Raw genomic sequence first — 27,846 nt, forward strand, 5'->3', positions numbered from 1 at the left:
AGGAGAAGTGGGCAATGTCAGTCACAAGGTATAAAAGAGTGCACGACGTCACCTTCCCCCCATTTATTCACTTCTGCAGGTTCATCGATGAGCAGTCACAGATGAGGAATGACCCCAGCCTCGACTTCCTAGAGCTCAACACAACAACTTCAACTACGACATCATCAAAGTATGAAGGTGTCATACAGAAACGTAGAGACTTTGAGAACACTGAGTGTTAGAAAGACTAAAGTCCCATCACCTGCAATACCCACAGGTAAACAGTACACCACTTCATCAGGAGACAAGTCCTTCAATTGGGAATGTCCCATTCATAAGAAACCTCACTCACTGAACAAGTGCAGAGGGTTTAGATCCAAAACCCTACAGGACCACAAGAAAGTCCTCACCGAGCTTGGGGTATGTTTCACATGCTGCACTTCACTGGAGCATATGGCCAAGGATTGCAAAGCTGTCATCAAGTGTGAGGAGTGCCATAGTGAAAAACACGCCTCAGGTATGCATTCAACCTCACTCGCCAGAGATTATTATTATTTATTATTATAGCGCCATTTATTCCATAGCGCTTTACATGTGAGGAGGGGTATACATAATAAAAAAACAAGCACATTAATCTTAATCAATACAAGTCACGACTGGTACATGAGAGCGGACCCTGCCAACAAGGGCTCACAATCTACAAGGGAAGGGTGAGAATACAGTTGGCGAGGGTAGAGCTGGTTGTGCAGCGGTTTGGTCTATCGGTGGTTACTGCAGGTTGTAGGCTTGTCAGAAGAGGTAGGTCTTCAGGTTCTTTTTGAAGGTTTCCACGGTAGGCGAGAGTCTGATATGTTGAGGTAGAGAGTTCCAGAGTATGGGGGATGCGCGGGAGAAATCTTGTATGCGATTGTGGAAAGAGGAGATAAGATGGGAATATAGAAGAAGATCTTGTGAGGATCGGAGGTTGCGTGCAGGTAAGTACCGGGAGACGAGGTCACAGATGTATGGAGGAGACAGTTTGTGGATGGCTTTGTATGCCATCGATTCATCAGCTGAAGCCGCCACCGCCACTCCCACTCCAAGTCATGGTGTGGAGCCCCAGAATCAGACTGACACCTCCACGGCCATCTCATGCTCTGATGTGTGTGGTCATGGCCAAAGGGAAAAATGTTGTGCCGGAATATGTCTAATCAAGGTCTATCCAGAGGAGCTTCCAGAAAAGGAAGTGAAGATGTATGCCATCATAAACGACCAAAGCAACCAGTCCTTAGCAGGACCCCAAGCTCTTTGAAGCCTTTGGAGTTAAAAGGTCCATCAGAACCCTACACCTTAAACACCTGCTCATGCTGCTTACAGACTAGCGGCTGAAGAGCTCAGGGATTCATTGCTTATCTTATCAATGGAGATATTGAAATACCTCTACAAACCCTTATTGAATGTGACCAGATACCCAATCACAAGGACAAGATTCCTACTCCTGAAGCCGCATTTCACCAACCACACCTAAGGCACCTGAACAGCATTATTCCTCCTATGGACGTCAACGCCGAGATTCAGCTCCTGCTCGGCAGAGACAATCTACGGGAACACAAGGTGCGTCAACAGTGTAATGGACCTGATTATGCACCACACGCCCAGAGACTGGACTTGGGAAGGGTAGTCATAGGAAAAGTATGTGCGGATCGTTCAGGAATTAATTCCTTCAAGACTTATGTGCGTGGAGATGGACGCACAACTTTCATCAATCCGTGTCCTCATCATTACGGTGTGAAAGAGAAGTCTCCAGACCCCACACAGACACCTGGCATCACTTCTTCTCTATGTATCGACAACTTGGGAATATCAGTTCTTCAAACAACTAAGGACGACGATAAAGTATCCCTGTCGGTAGAGGACAAAGAAATCATCAAAATAATGGACTGTGAATTCTCTAAAGATGAAACCAACCACTGGGTTTCTCCATTGCCCTTCCGAGCTACCAGGGTAAGACTCCCAAACAATCGGGAACAAGCTCTATCTAGATTTAATTCTCTTCAGTGTACCACGAACAACAAACCTGTTCAGATCACCACCCCCATGGTGTTTACTGAGGATGTGTCCAAGAATAAAAGTGCAGAAGTGAAGGCCAAAGATGAGAAACCCAAGATTGGCCTCTACCAAGGAACTCAGAAGAACAATCCTGCTAACCAGAGTCTTTCTGAGCCAAAGCCACCTGTGCCAGAAAGCTGAGGAGAGGCCCAAGGTCAGGGACTGGTTTGGGGCCAAAGATGAGAAGAAGGCTCAACAAAAACCAAGATGTACCATTCAAAGCCAGGGAAAAGAGAGAAGGAGCGCGAGGAGATCCAAGTGTCCATCCAGTTCACCAGGAACAGTCTAACAGCCAGCATGTTTGACCTGTCCATCAAAGACAAACCCAAAACTCCATTTGGGAAACTGAAGGACAAGCTGAAGGTCAAGAAGCTCTCACAGCTCTGCAACTTGTCTGTGATGAGATGTGATGTTGCAACGCAACATCGCGATCTTAAGGTCACTTGGCCATGCCGTCGTGCAGCTCTAGAATAAATATCATGTGGTATTGAGGGCCAATATTTAGCAAAAAAAATTATATTCCCATGCATGGCTAAATAGTTAAAGGGGTTGTCAGAGACTAACAACGTATTGATGACTAATCCGCTGAATAGGCCATCATTATCACGTCAGTGGAGGTCCAACATCCATCACACACGTCAATCAGCTATTCTGCTCTAGCAGTGGCCAGAAGTAGACACCCATCCACTTGCATAGAAGATAAGGTAGATGGAGTAACCAAAAGCGGCCATGCATAATGTACTGAGCTGTGTGTCGCACCCCCGCCGATCTTGATGACATATGGCTTTGGGCAACCACTTTAAATGGAAACCAGAGAAACTGGAGGAAACCCACACAAACACGGGGAGAACATACTTTTAAACTCCTTGCAGATGTTATCCTAGGTGGGGATTTGAGCCCAGGACCCCAGCAGCCACCAAACAGATATTGAATGGGCTTTTGGGGATCAGCAATATTAGGTCAACGTAGTAAATAGCATAATATAACAAAATTGTCATTACTAACCAACAAAACTCACCTTTTCTGCTCCCCCAAAGTCTTTGTTTTCTCCCTAGCAGCAAATCTGACCACTGCAGTCAATCATAGTAGGAATCTAAGGCAATGGCAAACATTCAAAAGTGACTGGGGGGAGCAATAGAGCAGTCATGCTAGAGAAGTAGGGGATTTATCAGATAAATTGTGTTATTTTATGCAGCTTATTCCCTTCAGTCTAATTTCTGCCGATCCTAGAAACCCCATGCAAGGAGTTGTCTCAAGAGAGACATTTGTGGTATTATCATAAAACATACCACATAAATGTCTTCTAGATGTGGGTCCAACCTCTTATGTGTCTCCATAATGGAGGATGCGAGATCTTATATATCAGCTTACACTAACCAGCATTGAGTCGAGACCTTGCCACGAAGGTGTCTGCTCTCCATTCAATGCTTTGAGATCCAAATACAACGGAATGGCAAATCATATGGGATCAAGTTGACTCTTTGCCAGTGCTTTTTGCATATACTCAGAGGAAATACCAGGGTTGTGGAGTCGGTAGGCCAAACCTCCGACTGACTCAATTTCCCTGACTTTTGACTCTGACTCCTCAGCCCTGTCTCACTACGGAGCATGTACATAAAGTGCAGCGCAGATTCATCTCAACTAAAAGCCCAGATCCTTACATAAGGAACAGAACAGACATTTATAGGACATTTCAGAACTTTCCCAAATTCTTATGATAAAATGTACAGCATATCCCGCACTGAACTACTGGACCCAATTTATTATATATTTTAGGAGTTGAAAGTCCTGGTTTATACTGTATATGTTCTAATAAGGAGAAAAGCTGAGGAGAGGAGCAGCACGGACATTTGTGAAGAAGGTATGGCCATAGACAAATCCCAAATTTGCCACTAACTGAGGCGGCCATCACTCTTAGATATCCACAAAGAGGGACATTCAAAAATTAGCAGTAAAAGAGCTGTATTGGACTCCATAAAACAGACTCCATATTGACTTAGACATTCCAGTTTGGAATTTGTCACTCACATCCTGTTTATATTTGCACTGAATACATTTGATCTTGATATATTTCCAACCTCAGTACTGTAACCTTAATGCAATACGTTTTCCCTACCATCCCAGTAATCAGAGGTGGTTATATGTTCCTGTCCTGCAACTTTGAAAAAGGACACTCTACTCCAACATCTGTCAATGAAGGATTCCTCCCCTCCTACCACAATGTCTTAGCTTTGTTTTTTTTACCTCTGACATCTGCTGTTGCATTGCAATAAATCTCTCCAAGTGGTGTTTTAGTTACAAAGGTGGGCATGTGGGGGAATAAATCAGGATTAAACAGGACTCCTGTGGGGCATTACTAGAAAATAACTATGAAAAAAAAAGGTCTAGTGCCAACAAAAATACCAATTTTGGCATATTTCAGCTATATTTTAAAAGCTGTCTCACAGATTTTGGAAAACCCTGAAAATGTTTTCTTACTGTAATGGGTGGTAGGAATCTGTAACTATTGTCAGCCATTTTTTAAGCATATTCAGTGAACTGAATTTGGTCAGTCGGCAGTAATGCATGCAGGTAGAACTCCACTTCTCTTCCATTCCTACTTCAATTAATCCATAAGAGAAAGGCCCTCTTACGCTATAGACATCCAATTTACAGGGAGATATAGTCATCAACTGGAAAACAGGTAGAGAGTGTCAGACCCCACAGTACACATGGAGGACAGGTAGAGAGTGTCAGACCCCACACTACACATGGAGGACAGGTAGAGAGTGTCAGACCCCACACTACACATGGAGGACAGGTAGTGATTGACAGACCCCACACTACACATGGAGGACAAGTAGAGAGTGACAGACCCCACACTACACATGGAGGACAGGTAGCGACCCCGAACTACACATGGAGGACAGGTAGAGAGTGACACTCTGCATTAGACATGGAGGACAGGTAGTGATTGACAGACCCCACACTACACATGGGGGACAGGTAGAGACCCCAAACTACACATGGAGGACAAGTAGAGAGTGACAGACTCTGCATTATACATGGAGGACAGGTAGAGAGTGTTAGACCCTGCACTACACATGGAGGACGGGTAAAGAGTGTCAGACCCCGAACTACACATGGAGGACAAGTAGAGAGTGACAGACTCCACACTACACATGGAGGACAGGTAGAGAGTGTCAGACACTGCACTACACATGGAGGACAGGTAGAGAGTGTCAGACCCTGCACTACATATGGAGGACAGGTAGTGATTGACAGACTCCACACTACACATGGAGGACAGATAGAGAGTGACAGACCCCACACTACATATGGAGGACAGGTAGAGAGTGTCAGACTCCGAACTACACAAGGAGGACAGGTAGAGAGTGTTACACCCCGAACTACACATGGAGGACAAGTAGAGAGTGACAGACTCTGCATTACACATGGAGGACAGGTAGAGAGTGTCGGACCCCAAACTACACAAGGACGACAGGTAGAGAGTGTTACACCCCGAACTACACATAGAGGACAAGTAGAGAATGCCAGACTCTGCATTACACATGGAGGACAGGTAGAGAGTGTCAGACCCCACACTACACATGGAGGACAGGTAGAGAGTGTCAGACCCCACACTACACATGGAGGACAGGTAGTGATTGACAGACCCCACACTACACATGGAGGACAAGTAGAGAGTGACAGACTCCACACTACACGGGGGGCAGGTAGTGATTGAAAGACCCCACACTACACATGGAGGACAGGTAGTGATTGACAGACCCCACACTACACATGGAAGACAGGTAGAGAGTGTTACACCCCGAACTACACATAGAGGACAAGTAGAGAATGCCAGACTCTGCATTACACATGGAGGACAGGTAGAGAGTGTTAGACCCTGCACTACACATGGAGGAAAGGTAGTGATTGAAAGACCCCACACTACACATGGAGGACAAGTAGAGAGTGTGACACCTCGAACTACACATGGAGGACAGGTAGAGAGTGTCAGACCCCGCACTACACAAGGAGGACAGGTAGAGAGCATTACTCCCCGAACTACACATGGAGGACAGGTAGTGTCAGACCCCGCACTACACAAGGAGGGGAAGGTAGTGATTGAAAGACCCCACACTACACATGGAGGACAGGTAGTTATTGACAGACCCCACACTACACATGGAGGACAGGTAGAGAGTGCCAGACTCTGCATTACACATTGAGGACAGGTAGAGAGTGTTAGACCCTGCACTACACATGGAGGACAATGGAGGACAGGTAGAGAGTGACAGACCCCGCACCACACATGGCATGGAGGGCAGGTAGAGTGACAGACCCCTAAACTACACATGGAGGGCAGCTAGAGAGTAACAAACCCAGGACAACATGTGGAGGACAGGTAGAGAGTGAAAGACCCCGCACTAGACATGAAGAGTAGGTAGAGAGTAACAAACCCAAGACTATAGGGCAGGTAGACAGTAACAAATCCACACTACACATGGAGGATTAGGTAAATAGCGAGAGACGGTGCATGCAGCCACTTATAGTTCCACAACTGAAGAAGCTGGATAGTTGTGCTGTCCTGGTTATAGGAAATTAATAGATATGACTCCTCTCACCAAATGTCGCACTCTAATAGAAGAGCGTGGCAAAGTCACATGATGTCTATCAGAGTGCAATCGCAATTTTGGCTGTGAATTGATGGCTGCCTATGGGTGCTATGAATGAAGTGAGATCTGGGATTGTGGAGGGAGCGTTTGTGGTCTTAGTTAAGTTAAAGATATTTTATACAAGATATTCCCATTTTTGCAGTGACCTGCTGCTTGAATATCACACTGTGAAGGACTCTCCATGTTGACCTTTTTGATGGTATGAACACTCACATTACAGCCCATATACAAAAATCAGCAAAATATATCCACTATTTCTGAAATGCAAATGTTTATATCCTGAAGTTGCACCTCTCAATCTCCTGCATAGTACAGAAGGTGGTGTAATAAATGACTCACATTTTTACTTACCATAAGTGGTGTCACTTCCCATAAAGGATCCACCATCAAAGCCTTGTAGTAACTCTCACAGGAGTCACTGTCCCAGGAGAAATTCCAGGACAACCATATCTTTAGATTTTCCCAGAAGGACAGGTCTTGCTGGTAACAATTCCTAGCATATCCCTGGTCAGAAACAAAAAGGAACAGGTTATTTCCTGACACCAATTGTATTCTTCCTGGCACTTTATCTACCAGCATGTCGTGACAACTTGCAGATAGGGCATAGTGGAAATGTTCAAGAGATATACACTTTATATGGAAATAACGTATTCCTGAGGATCATACAAGTGCAATAAAATTTATTTGCCTCCATTGAATATTAGGTTTATTAGGAAATGTTACAAACTTTCTGCTGTCTGCGATGAATCAGACTAGAACAATATGAATAGCTCAACACAACTAACGTAACAAGTGGTTTCACCAAATTCATCACAAATTGCCACTTCTGCTGACCACTGTAGCTTCAAAATTATTCAGCTCCTTCATGACAAGCATCTTTAGTACTAAGTAGAGCACCTTCGGCTGTTATGAGCTGCTGCAAACGTGATACATATACAACTAACCTATAGATAAGGCATGAAAATGACCAAGTAATATATGAAAAATATCACAAACTTTGTTGAAGATATCTCAGTTAAAAATATTAAAAGAAACAATTAAATGAATCCACACAATGAAAAGGTGGTGGGACCACTAGATTCACAAAAGGTATAAATATAAGGGCATATGAAAGTGGCAACGAAATTAAAAGAATATAATACACGAAATGCCCATTACAGACCTAGTTAATAAAGTAATTAGTTATGAATATACACAATAATAAGCCAATATATAAATGATCAATACCCATGATGATGATTGCCACTACACAATGGCCATTAATAATAACTGTGTTAATTATGGGTAATGGCCTCTGGAGCACTAATATTCTTGGGTTTCCGTCTTTCCACTGACTTATAAAAATCCCACCAAACATTTTCAACGAGGTTCAAGTCAAGGACTTCTTCTGGAACAAAGTCTTTGTGGACTTTAAGGTATTTTATGGAACTGTGTGATCATTCTCCAATAGAAAGGTGCAATGATGCCCAAGTTTTCTCACAAAAGGTATGATGTTTTCTCCTAGAATTTCCTTTTACTTGATTTTGCCCTTTACACGTTGCAGGCTTCCAGTTTCAAAGGAACAGAGCATCACTGAGCCACTGCCTTGCATCACTGAGTTACCTCCCTGCTTCACTATAGGCATCACTGAGCCACTGCCATGCTTCACTATAGGCAGGGTGTTTCAAGCATAAGCATTCTTCCATCTCCAGACATACTGCCGATATATAGGCTTGAAAAGTTCTAGTTTTGTTTCATTATTTCAGAGAACAGAATCATCAAACTTCTGTGACTTATTTATATGGTTTGAGTATATTGGAGATTACTTTTCCTTTTGCGGGAGTAGATGTTATGCTTTGGCGTTAATGCAGGAAGACCTTCAGCGGTTTGTAGACACTTTACTGTGCAAACTAAAACCACAGTGCCTGCTGCCACCAAATCTTGCAGGAGGTCCTTAATAGTCACTCAGGGCAGAGCAGTACGCCTGCACAGCAGCGCGATGCCAGGCAGCAATGAAAAAGCAGGAGGGCAGCGTCGCAAGAAGATGGGAGGCGCCGGACCGGACCTGCGACACCCATCGGACTGGACTGCCCCCCCTGGGGGAGTATAATATAACTTATTTTTCTTCACTTGCAGGTCAGACCGGGGGCTTATCTACAGCATTATAGAATGCTGTAGATAAGACCAGAAAGGCAGTGGACGCATCTTATAGCGGCTAAATCGGCTGACAGGTCCCCTTTAAGGTTCCTTAACTTTAAAATTGTACACTCTGCTTCTAACTGCATCCATGATAGAACATTCAATGCCTTTATTATCTTTTTTTATATCCTTTCCCTTGTTTGTGCAAGATTTTAGACACTCTCTTCATAATGCAAGAATATTAGTGAAGTGGAGACTAATATTGGGCTATTAATCCTCAGAAACGCTGCCAGAAGCTGATCTCTTGCTAGGCATTATATTTGCAGCAGGTCATAACAGCCATAAAGTGCTCTACTAAGTACTAACGCTGCTTGTCATTTGTCATACAGGGGTTGAATAGTTCTGAGACTGCAGTAGTCAAGAAAAGTGGCATTTTGCAGTAAATTTGGAGAAACCACTGTTTTATAATTGGTTTATTGCAAACTGTCCATAATTATGTGTTGATCATTGTTACTGTAGCTGGCAAGTTTACGGGAAAATCGTGCCCCTTCCAGATTCTTCTACAGACGCTGTTGCTAGTTTCTAATGTTTCATATGTGCTCTGCTCCAATAGAGAAGCTTTTTATCCACCATCCGTCTTAGCTCAGGAGAAGAATCCAGCTGTGCTCCTATGCTATCTATATTCAGCACCAATATAAGGCCCCAGTTTTATAGGTTTAAGATGTTCAGCTTATGTCTGGCAGTTATGTGCCTTATGGTATTACTTTCTTTAAAAAAAAAGATATATTATTAGAAAACGGTAAAATTGCTTGCTACATCATGTAGAAAACCAGTGGATGACACCGAGTGCTAAGCTTTATAAACTTGGGACAAGGTTAAGCAATGATGCAAACCCATCGTACCATCAGTGGAATCATGGCACGGCAATATGCCTTCATAAATAGAAAATAAACTTTGTATAATGTTCAATAATGGTAAGAGTTTTGAAACAAAGATACAGCGCTCACTACATTATGTAATCAGACACACATGATGTAGGCGGGCCTATCCTTTTAAGAAAATTTACTACAAATTTGCATCATTATGCAATTATGATCTGGACACATCCCGCGATTCTGGTATATTTTTTTAGGGTTGTAATAGCTCCTTCCACTTGTCTAGTTTTGACAATGCATCCTACAGAGTGTCTACCTCTATAAAACATAGGCTGGTTACTCTAGGGTTGGCCACCTAAAGATATTTCTTGATTATGACATTGCTTAGCCGCCATGAAAGAGACCCTTATGACTTTTCAGACCATCTATGATCATGAAGACCTCTCAAGATCTCCACTTTTAAATAGGGTCTGTTAGCACTAAATGACTGTTCATACCAAGCACTGGTGTTAGGTGCACCCTTCGCATGGCCAAACAGGTCAATGCATCTAACCATATACATCTTTTTTCATCAATGTCCACGCTCCACTTTCTTGATTGACAGCTCTGGCATTAAAGGAGCCAGTTAAAGGCAGATATAGTTGGAGAACAAGTAGGTAGGAAGGTGAACTGAAGAGCCATGCCAAGCGTGCACCGAGCCCCGTTGCTTGGTTTGAACAGTCATTTTGTTACCTTTAATGTGATTCCAAGACAGAAGAACGGCTAGAAATTCTGAACCTGAAATTTTCCCTCATAAGCAAAATAAGGAACAAACAGTAACTGGATCAGATTTTCATCAGTCTCACATGCAAAAAAAAGAAAAATCAGATGGAGATTTCTCAAGCTTCTCATACTTGAATGGGAGAGCTTGGTTTGGACCAAAGTAGGACTGACAACACGTTTGTTAAAAATTGACATGTGAATGAGCATTTGCATTTTTTTTAGTTTGAGGGCTGGGAGGGAGTGGATATTTTGGTCACCATCCCTCTTCATGCATATTTGAGCATTCCGAACTATGTAGACACCTTCCGCACTCCAGCATCCTCTCCCCTCTCACAGCATGCAGTCTCAGCATTATGGAGACAAACTGAAGCTGCCTTACCCACTTTCCTTGTCAGGGGAAAGACAACTAGAAAAGGAAATAGTGCTGCCCTAATAAGATTTATAATAACTTTTCAAGTGTTCACTAGAGTTATGCCAAAAATATATGAAAATTATATTTACATTTTAAAGACAACCAATCAAATAAATGACAAAATGACTCAATGGTTTAATAAGTACAAGCTCATGCGGCGTCACGCAAAATCTTGAAACCTACCCATAAGTATGATTATGGGGCTTCCTTAGGTCTTGGGTGTGACCCATACTTCTGCACCCTACAGCTATGTTCCTCGTGTCATTCAAGAAATTGTAGAGTTCGGGGGAAGTGTTCAACTCATACACACATCTAATAACACGGCAGGAACTTCTTGGATTAACATATGATAAAAGAAGAGAGCAGCTACGTTTTCACTTTCTTGTGAAACTTTAAAAATCTGAGGAACAGACGGGGAAGAAGCAAGAAGTTCACGTTCAGTGCCCGCTGTGCAGAATAGGGTAATGATTAAGTACATCTGTGGTATTTAGCTCTCAGAAAAATTGTGCGGCACCTCTAAGGAAGGGCATTATGATCATGCAGATAATGACCGCTGCCTGCTGATGTGGGTGATGCAACGTGAAAAATGGTCTACTATACAGGAAAAGGGGTTGATGAAAGAATTTAAAATGAGTAATTGTAATGTATGTGAGGGAACGTTGTAAAACAGAAAGCATTTTTTCGCTCTGATTGTTCTATAAAATGGAGGTGATGAGTTTCATTGAATTTGTAGTGACCATAAAATTCAAGGTTTACAGAGGTTCCGTAAGAACACTGATCCTCAGTCATATCCTTTCAGCTGTTTTCCACTGCCCAATCCTATAGCTTAATGAACTACTCCTATTATAGATGGTATCATTTAAAGAGGATGATTTTTGGTATGTGTAAATAAAGCTTGATGGCTTTTTAACACAAAATGCAGTTATGATCTATCCACAGGATATCTGATCACTGGAAGTCCCACTGGTGGGAAATCGTCAATCATGCCTATGTGGGTTCCAATCCCCCAATCTACCTCACTTTAGTTGAGAATGAATGGAGCGCCATGGTCACACATTACTGCAGCCTCTCCATTTATGTTTATGGGATTGACTGAGATAGTCACTGGTTTCAATTCCTCAATATTTTTAAGAACTTTGTTTGTATCAGTGAATAGAAACATTATTTGCATTTAGTGAATGCCTGTCTATAACCTGCTCACACAACTAATGAGTTTGATCCATTGATTCAAACTGGACACTAAACCAGCATTGGATTGGAGATTCTTGGGCCAACAAGGAAACAATATAAGATCCATCTTAATTCTATAGCATACTTGAGCATTTCCAATATTAATCTATTAACAGCATCATAATCTTTGTTTTCACAAAAGAGATAAAATGTATCTTCAATATGTCACTTGTAAATCATCTCATAAGAAACAGATCATAGTGCCAATCGATTCAGAATATGGCAGCCAACAGGGCTCTCACATCATGTCAGTGAACCAAGGAGTGCAATTTGGAAAACATTCCAGAATGAACCCCATTTTGTTTTGGATGCTATTTATTTTACATAGTGCCAAGAGATTTTCTCTAAATAGTTGACTCCTGCTTTAATTTTGTAAACCCATTGTTCTGTCACAGCATTGGTATAAGTAGAGTTAAAAAAGTTACTTCCCTGAGGGAGTCTTCTATTATTCTCAAGTTCTGTTTTCTATAGCAAATTCTATAAGGAATGATGGCTGTTTTGGGTGCAAGAAAATGTCTCACAAAGCTTTGGCTACTCTCTGGTCCTCAAGATGATGGTCTTGTGCTTCAGTTTCGGTTAAAAAGCTGCAATGTGAGGAGCTATGGTGAAGGTACAATACAATTAGAAAGGCAAAAGTAAAACAGAACATAGGCCTACATCTCATTATTTAGTGAAATGAGCAACCCGCCAACCTGAAGACAGTATTATTATTATTTATTATTATAGTGCCATTTATTCCATGGTGCTTTACATGTGAGGGGTATACATAATAAAAAACAAGTCCAGTAATTTTAAGCAATACAAGTCATGACTCGCACTTATGAAGAGAGGACCCTCACAATTTACAAGGGATGGGTGAGAATACAGTAGGTGAGGGTAGAGCTGGTTGTGCAGTGGTTTGGTCTATCGGTGGTTACTGCAGGTTGTAGGCTTGTCAGAAGAGGAAGGTCTTCAGGTTCTTTTTGAAGGTTTCTATGGTAGGTTTCTGATGTGTTGTGGTAGAGAGTTCCAGAGTAGGGGGGATGCGCAAGAGAAATCTTGTATGTGATTGTGGGAGGAGGAGATAAGAGGGGAGTAGAGAAGGAGATTTTGTGAGGATTGGAGATTGCGTGCAGGTAAGTACTGGGAGTCGAGGTCACAGATGTATGGAGGAGACAGGTTGTGGATGGCTTTGTATGTCATGGTTGGGGTTCTGAATTGTATTTCTGGGTAATGAGGAGCCAGTGAAGGGACTGACAGAGGGGAGAGGCTGAGGAATAGCGGTGGAACAGGTGGATTAGTTGGGCAGCAGAGTTTAGAATAGATTGGAGGGGTGCGAGAGTGTTAAGAGTATGGTGGATAAATTCTATAAAATTAACTGGACAACATCAGATAATTCAAAGAGGCATGAAAAAAGAGGACATGGCTATTTGAGGTTCCTGTTCTCAGAAATAAAAATCAACTATTCTGCATATTCAAATTTAACACGCTTGCTTTACTTTATGACATTACTCAAGAAAAGAAGAAGGCATTTTAATTTTGCAAGCATAGGAATAAAGTTACTTGGCGGGTTCAAGAGTTCTACATTCTGCAACAAATAGACCTAGATCAACTGGCTTTCACTGTAAGTGGTATCCTATGGCTAAATATCCGTTTACATGGACCCACTAGTGGCCCAATATGACCACCAATCGGTTTGAATTGATTTTCGGCTTACTGATTGGCAGTCATTTGAATGCCAGTTTAGTCAGGCAGACTAAAGGCCCCGTCTCACTAAGCGATTTACCAACGATCACGACCAGCGATACGACCTGGCCGTGATCGTTGGTAAGTCGCTGTGTGGTCGCTGGGGAGCTGTCACACAGACAGCTCTCTCCAGCGACCAACGATCAGGGGAACGACTTCGGCATCGTTGAAACTGTCTTCAACGATGCCGAAGTCCCCCTGCAGCACCCGGGTAACCAGGGTAAACATCGGGTTACTAAGCGCAGGGCCGCACTTAGTAACCCGATGTTTACCCTGGTTACCAAAAAAAACAAACACTACATACTCGCCTTTCGGTGTCCAGGTCCCTTGCCGTCTGCTTCCTGCTCTGAGATCCGGCCGTACAGTGAGAGCAGAGCGCAGCGGTGACGTCACCGCTGTGCTCTCACTTCTCACTGTACGGCGGCACTCAGTCAGAGCAGGAAGCAGACGGCAAGGGACCTGGACACCGAAAGGCGAGTATGTAGTGTTTGTTTTTTTTGGTAACCAGGGTAAACATCGGGTTACTAAGCGCGGCCCTGCGCTTAGTAACCCGATGTTTACCCTGGTTACCAGTGAAGACATCGCTGGATCGGTGTCACACACACCGATTCAGCGATGTCAGCGGGGCCTCAACGACCAAAAAAAGGTCCAGGCCATTCCGACACGACCAGCGATCTCGCAGCAGGGGCCTGATCGCTGGTACGTGTCACACATAGCGAGATCGCTATGGAGGTCGCTGTTGCGTCACAAAACTTGTGACTCAGCAGCGATCTCGCTAGCGATCTCGCTATGTGAGACGGGGCCTTTAAGAAAACAATGCCCACTGAGCGATCAATACTAGATCATTCAGTACATATAGACTGCCATAGTTCTTGGCAGTGTGAGTTCTGTTTACATAGGACAAAGCCCCGCCGAGAAAGATCATCTGCACAAAAGATCATTATACCAATGAACAAGTGTTTTACTCATTCATCAGGTGATTGGCTGCCTGTTTACATATGAAGAGAATTGTGAAACGAGTGTTTTTAACAACGCTTGTTCATGATTTTCTTGCAGTGTAAATGCCCCTTAAGCCTAGTGAGTATGGGAATTAGATTGTATAAGGACAATGACTAATCCAAGTCAAACATTCTAGGCATACCTCTTAAGGCCCATTTACACTGGTTGATAATCGGTCAGATTCTAAAGGTACCGTCACACTAAACGATATCGCTAGCGATCCGTGACGTTGCAGCGTCCTGGCTAGCGATATCGTTTAGTTTGACACGCAGCAGCGATCAGGATCCTGATGTGATATCGCTGGTCGTTGAACAAAGTTCAGAACTTTATTTGGTCGTCAGATCGCCGTGTAACGTCGTGTTTGACACCAACAGCAACGATACCAGCGATGTTTTACACTGGTAACCAGGGTAAACATCGGGTTACTAAGCGCAGGGCGGTGCTTAGTAACCCGATGTTTACCCTGGTTACCAGTGTAAAATGTAAAAAAAACAAACTACATACTCACCTTCGCGTCCCCCAGCGTCCGCTTCCCACACTGACTGAGCGCCGTAAAGTGAAAGTACAACACAGCGGTGACGTCAGCGCTCTGCTGTTAGGGCCGGCGCTCAGTCAGTGCAGGAAGCGGACGCCGGGGGACGCGAATGTAAGTATGTACTGTTTGGTTTTTTTACATTTTACGCTGGTAACCAGGGTAAACATCGGGTTACTAAGCACGGCCCTGCGCTTAGTAACCCGATGTTTACCCTGGTTACCCGGGGACCTCGGCATCGTTGGTCGCTGGAGAGCGGTCTGTGTGACAGCTCTCCAGCGACCAAACAGCGACGCTGCAGCGATCAGCATCGTTGTCTGTATCGCTGCAGCGTCGCTTAGTGTGACGGTACCTTAAGTGTAACGACCCATCATTCATGACATGTAATGTGAATGGATTGAGTGACTGAACAATGTGTCCAAAAACGCTCATTCATCAAGCATAAAATAGTTTAGGTGAAGTAAAATATTCTTATTCATATGTTGAAGACTGTGTCATGGATACAACTAGAACAAAAACAAAATAAAAAAGGAGTGTAATGGTCATTATTCAACCACGTGATGGGCAGCATGGTGGCTCAGTGGTTAGCACTGCAGCCTTGCAGTGCTGGGGTCCTAGGTTGAAATCCCACCAAGGACAACATCTACAATAAGTTTGATAAGTTTGTATGTTCTCCCCGTGTTTGCGTGGGTTTCCTCCGGGTTCTCCGGTTTCCTCCCACACTCCAAAAACATACTGATAGGGAATCTAGGTTGTGAGCCCCAATGGGAATTATGGGGAATGCACTGTGGAATTAATGGCAATACATAAGTGAGTAAAATAAATAAAAATAAATGTTATTCTTGATTCTCATCCTATATATAAGCACTTGTCTGACATTGTTTTGTTGGTCGTGAATTACGACTGCATTAGTTAAATGATTATCTTCTTGTGTAAGGGAACCCTTACACTCACTCAAGAGTAAAAATTTCCAAAAAAATCAAGGTCATTTGTCTTCCAAAATTAAGAACTGGGTAGCTCCATGCTCTGGATCAGAGGTGGTTCTTTGTGACCAGACACACACATATGATTTCACGTTTTGTTTTTTCATGAACTAGACAATTACATTGAAACCGTTCTTCGAGATGTGACACTAAGTAGGTAATAAGATTGCAATTTTAGGCTCTAATGTTTGGGTCAAAAAACACTTGGTGTACTTCAACCAGTACAATTGAGATTCAAGGATCTTTTTTTTCCCAATAAGGTCGTTCTAATTGTCTAATTCCATTGAAGGACTATCAGATATCCTTGAGCATTTGGACATGCTGGATTTAACCAAATAGATTATTTCCAAAGATTTCAAAAACAATTTCTGACCACCACCAGCCAATTTTGTTAAGCCAAAAGTTCCTGTTATATTATAATACAGAATTACTATTGAAATGAGTGAATTCAAGTTGTAATATTTCCTGTGGACAGATGAAGAAAGCAGCCATGTTTTTCTAATTCTGTACAATCATTAAAACTCTTTTAAGTGGCAATTTCTTAAAATGTTTGACCGGGTTACGGTTATATCTCTGCCTCACATCTTTGTAACTAATTAATCCGTCTGTCTTCAGTATTAGTTTTCTCAAGTCGGAAATTAGATTTACCCAAGAGATGCGCCGATTATATATTTTCTTATTCTAAAGTCCCAAAAGTAATGAAAGAAAAGCCCACTTCAAATGACATCTCTACCCGTTCACACGTTTCAGAAGCCCCAGAGGGGCTCTCAATGTGTTCCGATTTATAAACAAGTTAATTGATAACATTCTATGATGTTGAAGAATGTTCTGTCCTAATGAAGGGAAACATTTTTCAGAGAAAACGGCGCTACGTTTCCTAAATAGAAGTAAAATACTATGTAAATCATAAATGTCAAGATGATCTGGGAAGCAGATGCCACAATAAAAAAAAAAAAAGAATGAAAAGCAGAAATTGATTTCATAAGATGTCGAGTCACACAGTACATAGAGGTGAGGGAGCCGCATAGCAAAAATTAAAGGCGAACACAACTACAGCCCCCAACCATCTGGGACAGGAGGGCATAATTACGTTTATTTGCTGCAATCTGGTTATTGGTATACCAATTTTTGTTAATATTGAAGGAATTCCCAAGACCAGTTCTTACTAGTGAATAAAATATGGGATACAGCCAACCTGCTCCCTCTCGTTTCCCAAGGGGACCCACCGAATATGTAGAATGTATGACCTGCTCCTATGGTATAGACAACATTTATAGCTAGCCATCAGGGTAGAAATCTAAAACCTTTGCCAAAGTGTAGCTCTGTTTTTTGGAAGAAAGAAGACATTATTTTAATCCTGGACAACCCTTTTAATGTTAGAGAACGACAGTAGGTGCTTCTAAACTTATCAGCACTTTCTTTGAAAATCAGGAACTCCCAATAGACTTACATGTTGATAAAGACCCACAACCATCAGGGTCATACCATCATTAGGGTTCTACTATCAAAGGATCTGGTGCAAAAAAAATTGAAGAACTCATACCACCTAACAGGTTAATGTGGGGAAAAGATTAAGTTGCACCCTGAATTGCTAAGAATGATAACTCTAAAACATTGGAACTGCATTACTGCCATAGAAAAATTAATAGAACACATTATGTACATAAGGAATATTGGGAAAATTAAATTACAATATTGCTATGAAAAAGGTACTTAGCTCAAAGATTATCCAATAAATGTGAGCCCAACAGCAAGGTGTCCTTCAATGTTGGGTCCCTGTCCTGATATGACACCTATCCATAAAATCCCATCAACCTCAGGTGAGTTTAAGTAGTTAGCTGGTTCCATCCTGCCTCATAAATTGCAGGCTTCTTGCCCAGGAGACGCGTCATATCTGGAAAGGGTCCAACAATGAAGGACGCCTTAATGTTTGCTGTTGGGCTCACATATATTGGCCAATCTATGCCCTAAGTACCTCTTTTTTACTGTAATTTTTCTTAGCAATATTGCAGTTTCATTTTTCCAATATTCCATATGTACATAATGTACAATTTTCCTATTTTCTTTTACAGTAACACAGTTCCAATGTTCTAGAGTTATCATTCTTAGCAATTCAGGGTGCAACATAGTTAAATAATATAGTCGGACCGACTACTCGAACGTTATTTATTAAGCAGTAAGAGTTATTTCAATGTACAATTAACAGACATCTTACAAGAGACCAATGGGCTGCGAATGGGGTTAGAAAAACTCAAACTTCTACGTTGGCACACCAAAACTCAAGACGACTGTAACAAAATGACGAGGAGAAGGACAGTGTGTGTAATGAGGGTTGTGAAACAGTCCCACAGTTCTGCCATGTGGCCACTGTTTGCTACTGTTCTCCAGCCAGGGCAAATTCAGATGCATAAAAACCAGATGTATAAGATGTGGTAAGGGTTGGCAAACCTAATAGTGGAAAAAAAAGATGACACGCTGGTGAGGTCTGCTAACATTCCCCAGTCTGATTCTTCCACGAAGAGAGCAGTATAGCCTTGTAATACTTGTTTTTTTAAGTCTAGATATAGCCTTTCAGGCTGGCACAGGTTATGGGGGAACTCGATGGTACAATAGTTAGTGGGAAGATCTCCACTGCTTATGATGGTACCTTGCTGTAGTTACTAAGTAATGAAAACACTCTGGCAGTTTTGTTACAGCAGTCTATAACTTTATGGGAGAGCTCTGCAATGCTTATAAAGATAATGTGACTCTGTTACTTGGGACAGTCTAACATTCTTAAAGCACCACTCCTGCATTTTTTTTTTACCGCTGGAGTGGTGTTGAGTAGGACAGGAGTGGGAATCGAAGTTCCCTGGCCAAAGTACTATACTTACCAGCCGCTGTCTTCATCTGTTATCGGCGCTGCTCCTGTCGTCTTCTGCAGCTTTTGACCTGCCGGATCGCTCCAGTGTTTGCTAGGTGATCTGAAAGTCATCACTCAATGTAAGTCTATGAGAACGAGGTACTTAACCCCTTTCTGACCTCGGACGGGATAGTACGTCCAAGGTCAGATCCCCTGCTTTGATGCGGGCTCCGGCGATGAGCCCACATCAAAGCCGCAACATGTCAGCTGTTTTGAACAGATGACATGTGCGCGCAATAGCGGTGAGTGGAATCGCGATCCACCCACCGCTATTAAATAGTTAAATGCCGCTGACAGCGGCATTTAACTACCGCTTCCGACACATACACATATTTTGTATCGCCGTGTTCAGAATCGCCCCATCTATCAATAAAAAAAAAGATGAACCTGATTGCTAAACGGCGTAGCGAGAAAAAAATTTGAAGCTACAAAATTACGTTTCTTTGGTTTCCGTGACATTGCATTAAAATGCAATAATGGACGATCAAAAGAACGTATCTGCACCAAAATGGTATCATTAAAAACGCCAGCTCGGCACGCAAAAAATAAGCCCTCACCTGATCCCAGATCACAAAAAGTGGAAACGTTACTGGTATTGGAAAATGGCACAATTTTTTTTTCAGCAAAGTTTGGAATTTTTTGTCACCACTTATATAAAAAATAACGTAGACATGTTTGGTGTCTATGAACTCGTAATGACCTGGAGAATCATAATGGCAGGTCAGTTTTAGCATTTAAGCATATAAGGTAGCACACTGTAGCGCTGAAACATGCAAACATGAAACATGAAAATTTAACTGCATTACTGCACTAGAAATATGAAAAATGAGAGCGTTTAGCGCATAAAAAAGGCCAATTTTATGTGTACCTGGTAGCCACTTTACGGCATCTCTCTTATACCAGGTCCTACGATTACAGTTTTAGCATTTAGTGAAGCTAGCAAAAAAGTCAAACAAAAAACACGCATGGGATTGCACTATTTTTGCAATTTTACCGCACTTGGAATTTTTTTCCCATTTTCTAGTACGCGACATGGTAAAACCAATGACGTCTTTCAAAAGTACAACTCGTCCCGCAAAAAATAAGCCCTCACATGGCCATATTGACGGAAAAATAAAAAAGTTATGGCTCTGGCTCCAATCAGTCAGAAGTTGTGGTAAAAAAAGATGGCGGAAAGGGATTAGAGCAGCTCTTGAAAGAGATGAAGACAGCGTTTGGCAAGTATAATACTAGAGGCAGGAACTTGCATTAGTGGCACCACTCCAGCATAGAAATATTTTTTTTTAAAAAACGCGCAAGTGGTTCTTTACTGAAAAGATCTGCACTGTTCTCAGTGATCATTTTTGATTGCGAGTGGCTTCCTATGAATGCACTTTGTTATTGGCATAGTCTCGGTTAATGGAAAAGCACTATATTCATTATGTAGGCAATCTCTGGTTGTCACTATATATGGAAACACTGTGGCTCTTTTATTATTGGATCTGTTAAAGGGAACCTGTTACTAGGTTTGTCCCATATGAGATAAGACCATAGTACACTTGTTAGGCACTAACAAACAGGCAATGCTTGCCTGTTGGTTAGGGACTACAGAACAGAAGAAGGACTTGGGTATGCTGGTTACAAGTAAGCTGAGCAGCAGTACTCAGCGTCAGGCAGCAGCTGAAAAGCAAACAAGATTTTAGGGTGTGTAAAAAGAGCTAAAATCCCGAGATCCCAATGGATTGTGACCCCTTTAGAAATCACTTGTGAGGCAACATCTAGAATATGGGATCCAGTTTTGGGCTCCACATTTTAAAGAGAAAATTCATAAGTTAGTCAGTTCAAAGGTGAGCATCTAGATTATTACAAAAGATGGAAGGCCTCTTATATGATGAGAGGTTGGATAAGTTGTGTAGGATAAGTCTCATTTACATGTATAAATATATGTATGGTCAGTACAAAGTATTAGCACATGACTTATTCCTTCCAAAGACCATAATAAGGACCATGGGGCACTCATTATAGGTGGAAGAAAGGCAATTCCGGCAGATAAATAGGAAAGGGTTCTTTACAGTTAGAGCAGTCAGAATGTGCATTGCCCGACCACAAGAGGTAGTAATGGCAGACACTATAACCGCTTTTAAAAAAGAGCTGGATGATTTACTCAATACACACAACATTGTGGGTTATAGTTAAATTAGTGACAATATGTACAATTGGGGGAGAAAGGTTGAACTTGATGGACCTAGGTCTTTTTTCAGCCTATGTAACTACTGTTCTGCTACGTGATGCAGAACATGTTAGTGGCTCATATGTTTCCACAATATATCCCTCTGATCTGACTCTATTGACTCATAATTCACTCCCATTAGGATTAAATAAACTTAATTGTCCAGGACCTGAATGATTTGGCCTTCGTTATAGATTTTATGCTGTTAATTTGCTACTTTGGCAAAAATGTATTACAAGATATTAGGCGTATAGGAAGTATGCACACAAGGTGCGGTTTCCTAAAACACGATTCTAGCTACTGCACGACTAAAGAAAAAATAGGAAATTACAAGGAAGTGACTATAATTACATATACTAAAGAAAAATAAAGTATAAGACAAGGAGGTGCTGTTGTTGACTGGAACATGCTCTTCACCCTCGCTCCTCACCATTGGTAGTGGTGGGTTTTCACCTACATCATAGACTTCCTATTATGTCATACAATGTGTAATGAAGGTGACTGGATTCAACGCACAGAGGACACAAGGCAGGAATGGTCAGTGAACGATATCATTCTGTTTAGGGCTGTCCCACACGTCCAGATAATTCCGGTACTGGAATAAATCGGTACCGGAGTTATCCGTGTCCGTGTGCCTGGGAACTCACGTAGGCCATACGTGCGGCACACGTGTGCCGCCCGTATGGCGAGTGGGTACCACACGGAGCATGTGGTACCCACGCGTGTGGTACCCTGCATCGTGCTGAAGCCGCGATTCATATGTTCCCTGCAGCAGCGTTTGCTGCAGAGAAAATATGAATAATAGTGATTAAAATAAAGATCTATGTGTCCGCCGCCCTCCCACCCCCTGTGCGCCCCCCCCCCGCTGTTCAGAAAATACTCACCTGCTCCCTCGTTGGCTGTCGCTCCTTCCTGGTCTGGCCCCATCTTCTCCGGTATGCGGTCACGTGGGGCCGATCATTTACTGTCATGAATATGTGGCTCCACTGTTGTGAATTTGCTTTTTGCTCCCTCTAGTGGTTACTAGTTTTTTTTGACTCTGGTTTTTCTGTCATTCCTTTTATCCGCACCTGGGTCGTTAGTTAGGGGTGTTGCTATATAAGCTCCCTGGACCTTCAGTTCAATGCCTGGCAACGTAGTTATCAGAGCTAGTCTGCTGTGCTCTTGTCTACTGATCCTGGTTCCAGTTATATCAGCTAAGTCTGCCTTTTGCTTTTTGCTATTTGTTTTGGTTTTGTATTTTTGTCCAGCTTGTTCCAAATCTATATCCTGACCTTTGCTGGAAGCTCTAGGGGGCTGGTGTTCTCCCCCCGGACCGTTAGACGGTTCGGGGGTTCTTGAATTTCCAGTGTGGATTTTGATAGGGTTTTTGTTGACCATATAAGTTACCTTTCTTTATTCTGCTATCAGTAAGCGGGCCTCTCTGTGCTAAACCTGGTTCATTTCTGTGTTTGTCATTTCCTCCTACCTCACCGTCATTATTTGTGGGGGGCTTCTATCCAGCTTTGGGGTCCCCTTCTCTGGAGGCAAGAAAGGTCTTTGTTTTCCTCTACTAGGGGTAGCTAGATTCTCCGGCTGGCGCGTGTCATCTAGAATCAACGTAGGAATGATCCCCGGCTTCTTCTAGTGTTGGCGTTAGGAGTAGATATATGGTCAACCCAGTTACCACTGCCCTATGAGCTGGATTTTTGTATTCTGCAGACTTCCACGTTCCTCTGAGACCCTCGCCATTGGGGTCATAACACTCCACCTCCCATAGGGGCGGAGCCGACTATTCATGATTGTAAATGAGCGGCCCCACGTGACCGCATACAGTAGAAGGCGCGGGGCAGAGAGGAAGGAGTGACAGCCAACGTGGGAGCGGGTGAGTATTTTCTGAACAGCAGGGGGGGCGCAGAGGGGGTGGGAGGGCGGCGGACACATAGATCTTTTTTTTAAACACTATTATTCATATTTTCTCTGCAGCAAACGCTGCTGCAGGGAACATATGTATCGCGGCTTCAGCACCATGTGGGGGGGACAGTGCTTACTGTGGCGCTGTCTCCTGCACGCACACGGACCCCAGACGGAGAACGTCCGTGTGAGGTCCGTGTTTTACACGGACCCATTGACTCTATTGGGTCCGTGTAATCCATGCGCTCCCACGAACACTGACATGTCTCCGTGTTTGGCACACGGAGACACGGTCCGCTAAAAATCAATGACATCTGCACAGATGCATTGATTTTTATGAGTCAACGTGTGTCAGTGTCTCCGGTACGTGAGGAAACTGTCACCTCACGTACCGGAGCCACTGACGTGTGAAACCGGCCTTAAATACAGCTCTGGCTAAAATTAAGAGACCACCACATCAAAACCCTGCCATGGGCAGCCCAATCTCCAGACCTGAACCCCATTGAAAACCTCTGTAATGTAATCAATAGGATGATGGACAGTCACAAGCCATCAATCAAAGAAGAACTGCTTACATTTTTGTGCCAGAAACAGTGTGAAATACTGGTGGAAAGCATGTCAAGACGCATGAAAGCTGTGATTAAAAATCATGGTTATTCCAAAAAATATTGATTTCTGAACTCTTCCTGAGGTAAAACATTAGTATTGTTGTTTCTAAATGATTATGAACTGATTTTCTTTACATTATTTGAGGTCTAAAAGCACTGGGGGTTTATTTTTTTAATTTTGACCATTTCTCCTTTTTAGAAAAAAAACCCAAAATGTATTGCTTGGAAATTCGGAGAAATGTTGTCAAAAGTTTATAGACAAAGAACAATTTACATTTTACTCAAAAATATACCTATAAAGAGAAAAATCAGACAAACTGAACATTTTGCAGTGGTCTCTTAATTTTTGCCAGAGCTGTACAATAGTAATTTACAGCAATTCTAAACAGATAATAACAAAACAAAACAACAATAAACCGAATAACGATACGAGTGAAATAGCAATGAAAATTCATCACTATTGTGAGACAGTGAGGGGAATTATATGCGAGGATCGTTATGTATGGGTATAGAGGCATAGGGAACCCAATGCAGTGCATTGTAATCACAGCTACAGCTGTGTTTGTGATGTAAAATATAAAAGTAAGTGTGAATTTGGTCAAGCTATTTGACCAGGTAAGATTAAACTTAACTTGGGCTTTTATTTTTGGAGAGACCAATAGGATTGGTGGTGGGATGGGTCTACCTCCTCTCTGCGTTTGGAGAGTGGCTCATGTCCACAATTCCCATTTAAACTTTCAGTTTCGCTTTGCGAGTGTCAGTGTTTGGTTTTGCAAGCTTGAGAGCAGGAGCTCCCTGCAGTTATGTCTGTGTGAAACTGAACAAAGGCCAGAGGTAGAGTAAACAAATCACTGACCCACCGACGAGAGAAACGGTGCTGTACTCGACCACGGCAACCGAGTATTACGGACGGTTACGGACAATCCGACTGCAACCCGGAGGGTAACGTTTGCCTTTTCTTGTGAGTTGGCAAAATAAAGACTTTTAAGTTGGACTATCTTGGGTCACTGTTACACTATATACAGATCCTTCTCACAAAATTAGAATATCATCACAAAGTTAATTTATTTCAGTTCCTCAATACAAAACGTGAAACTCATTATATAGTCATTACAGAGTGATCTATTTCAAGTGTTAATTTCTGTTAATGTTGATGATTAACCCAAGTGTCATTATATCAGTAAATTAGAATACTTTATACCACCAGCTTGAAAAATGATTTTAACCCCTTTCTGCCAGCTGACGGAATAGTACGTCAGCTGGCAGATCCCCTGCTTTAAGGTGGGCTCCGGCGGTGAGCCCACCTTAAAGCCGCGACATGTCAGCTGTTTTGTACAGCTGACATGTGCGCGCAATGATCGCGAGCGGAATCGCGATCCGCCCGCGCCCATTAACTAGTTGAATGCCGCCGTCAAGCGCTGACAGCGGCATTTAATGCTCGCACTGCTGACCCCCGTCACATGATCGGGGGTCAGCGGTGCATTGCCATAACAACCAGAGGTCTCCTTGAGACCTCTATGGTTGTTGATGGCCGATTGCTTTGAGCGCCACCCTGTGGTCGGCGCTCAAAGTACACCTGCCTTTCTGCTACATAGAGGTGATCTATATTTCACCTCTATGTAGCAGAGCCGATCGTGTAGTGCATGCTTCTAGCCTCCTATGGAGGCTATTGAAGCATGCCAAAATTAAAAAAAAAAATAAGTGTTTAAAAATATAAAAAAAATAAAAAATATATAAAAGTTCAAATCACCCCCCTTTTGCCCCAATCAAAATAAAACAATAAAAAAAAATTAAACATACACATATTTGGTATCGCCGCGTTCAGAATAGCCCGATCTATCAATAAAAACAAAGGATTAACCTGACCGCTAAATGGCGTAGCGAGAAAAAAAATCAAAACGCCAAAATTAAGTTTTTTTTGGTCACCACGACATTGCATTAAAATGCAATAACGTGCGATCAAAAGAATGTATCTACACCAAAATGGTATCATTAAAAACGCCAGCTCGGCACGCAAAAAATAAGCCCTCACCCGACCCCAGATCATGAAAATTGGAGACGCTACAGGTATCGGAAAATCGCGCAATTTTTTTTTTTTTTTTTTTAGCAAACTTTGGAATTTTTTTTCACCACTTAGATAAAAAATAACCTAGTCATATTAGGTGTCTATGAACTCGTAATGACCTGGAGAATCATAATGGCAGGTTAGTTTTAGCCAAAAAAGCCAAACAAAAAACAAGTGTGAGATTGCACTTTTTTTGCAATTTCATCACACTTGGAATTTTTTTGCCGTTTTCTGTTACACGGCATAGTAAAACCAATGGTATCGTTCAAAAGTACATCTCGTCCTGCAAAAAATAAGCCCTCACATGGCCATATTGACAGAAAAATAAAAAAGTTATGGCTCTGGGAAGGAGGGGAGCGAAAAACGAAACCGAAAAAAGCTTCGGGGGTGAAGGGGTTAAAATTCAAAATGTTGGCCTAGTGAAATGTATGTTCAGTAAATGCACTTAATACTTGATTAGATCTCCTTTTGCATCAATTACTGAATCAACACAGCGTGGCATGGAGGCGATCAGCCTGTGGCACTACTAAGCTGTTATGGAAGCCAAGGTTGCTTAGATAGCAGCCTTCAGCTCGTCTGCATTGTTGGGTCTGGTGTCTCATCTTCCTCCTGACAATACCCCATAGGTTCTCTATGGGGTTAAGGTCAGGTGAGTTAGCTGGCCAGTCAAGCACAGTGATGCTGTTGTTTTTAAACCAGGTATTTATTGTACTCACCTTTTATAGCGCCATTAATTCCACAAAGCTTTATTGGTACTTTTGGCAATGTGGATATAACACCCCAGGGTCCTGGTTGTTACAGTGGCATTGCTTTCCTCACGGGGAGAGGGATGTCACACTTGTAAGCGAAGGAAGATCTCTTATCAGGTAAACACAAGCATACATATTCGCACTCCAGGCCAGAAGGGGGAGCCCTGATCCAGTTTGTGGGTGGCTTCCCTACATATATATTCTGGTTTTGGAGGGAAAGTCAGTCAGATTGTGAGAGGACAGTGAAGTGGAAAGATGTGCTAAGAAGGAGCTCCCTCTATGAGGGGGCTAGAGTGAGATTGCCAGAAGGGAGCTTGTCAAGGAACATCAGCTTAGGCGGAGTTGGTGCGAGAGGAGTGCAGCTGAGCAGATGAGAGTCTGCAGCTCCTGGTAGACAGAGGAGAGAGAGATGAAGGACTGAGGGGCCGTGCAGCCACGAGAGTGCTGCAGCTCCTGGACAGAGATAACACAGAAAGAACAGCTTTTAGTGGGAGTGTAAGAGAGCGAAGCACAGGAGAGTGAGACCTAGGGAGAATAGCTGAGCTACCTCCTTGCAGAGCGCCTGAAACCGGTAGCTGGAAGACCGAGGTTGTGCAGTATTCTACATCTCACAGCAGAAACCAGTGGGACAGCTGACTGCAAGTCACCTGTCTACCCCACACCTGAAGACACAGTAACGCATAGAGCCCGGGTTGTGATAGAGATTCTGTAAAAAGGCTAGAGTTACCTGTCATACAGGTATTGTCCTAGCCTTTAAGGGAGACAGAGAGAACAGTGAGGACTTTGTGTGAGGCCTAAGGCAGCAAAAAACTACACCACAGTGCTAGCAGGAAGGCTTCTAATTCCACCTGGTAAAGGGGACTCTGAACTCGCTTCCAAGCTGGCCGCACCCTGCCTGTACCTGTGATCTGGTGCCCTGGACTGTGGCCGACTGAAGTCTTCAGTAAATCAGGTAAAGTGACTGCAAACCTGTGTCCTCCATTTCTTACTGCACCATTCACCATCTCCATCTACCTACACACCAGGAGCCCTGGGGACCTACTTCACCTGTGGGAA

General features: G+C 42.8%; 1 protein-coding gene across 4 annotated transcripts in view; it reads right to left on the bottom strand.

Moving 5' to 3' along the window:
• The window catches only part of LOC143765791 (chloride channel CLIC-like protein 1), a 347,463-nt gene that overhangs the window by 107,170 nt on the left and 212,447 nt on the right, over positions 1–27,846 (bottom strand). For all 4 annotated transcript variants that reach the window (XM_077252826.1, XM_077252828.1, XM_077252825.1 and 1 more), the window contains exon 3: positions 7,080–7,232. In XM_077252826.1, coding sequence (XP_077108941.1) covers positions 7,080–7,232 — 153 coding nt within the window. The remainder of the gene's footprint in view (positions 1–7,079; positions 7,233–27,846) is intronic.

This window comes from Ranitomeya variabilis, chromosome 4, assembly GCF_051348905.1.
Source record: "Ranitomeya variabilis isolate aRanVar5 chromosome 4, aRanVar5.hap1, whole genome shotgun sequence".
In the NCBI taxonomy this organism is placed as follows: Eukaryota; Metazoa; Chordata; class Amphibia; order Anura; family Dendrobatidae; genus Ranitomeya; species Ranitomeya variabilis.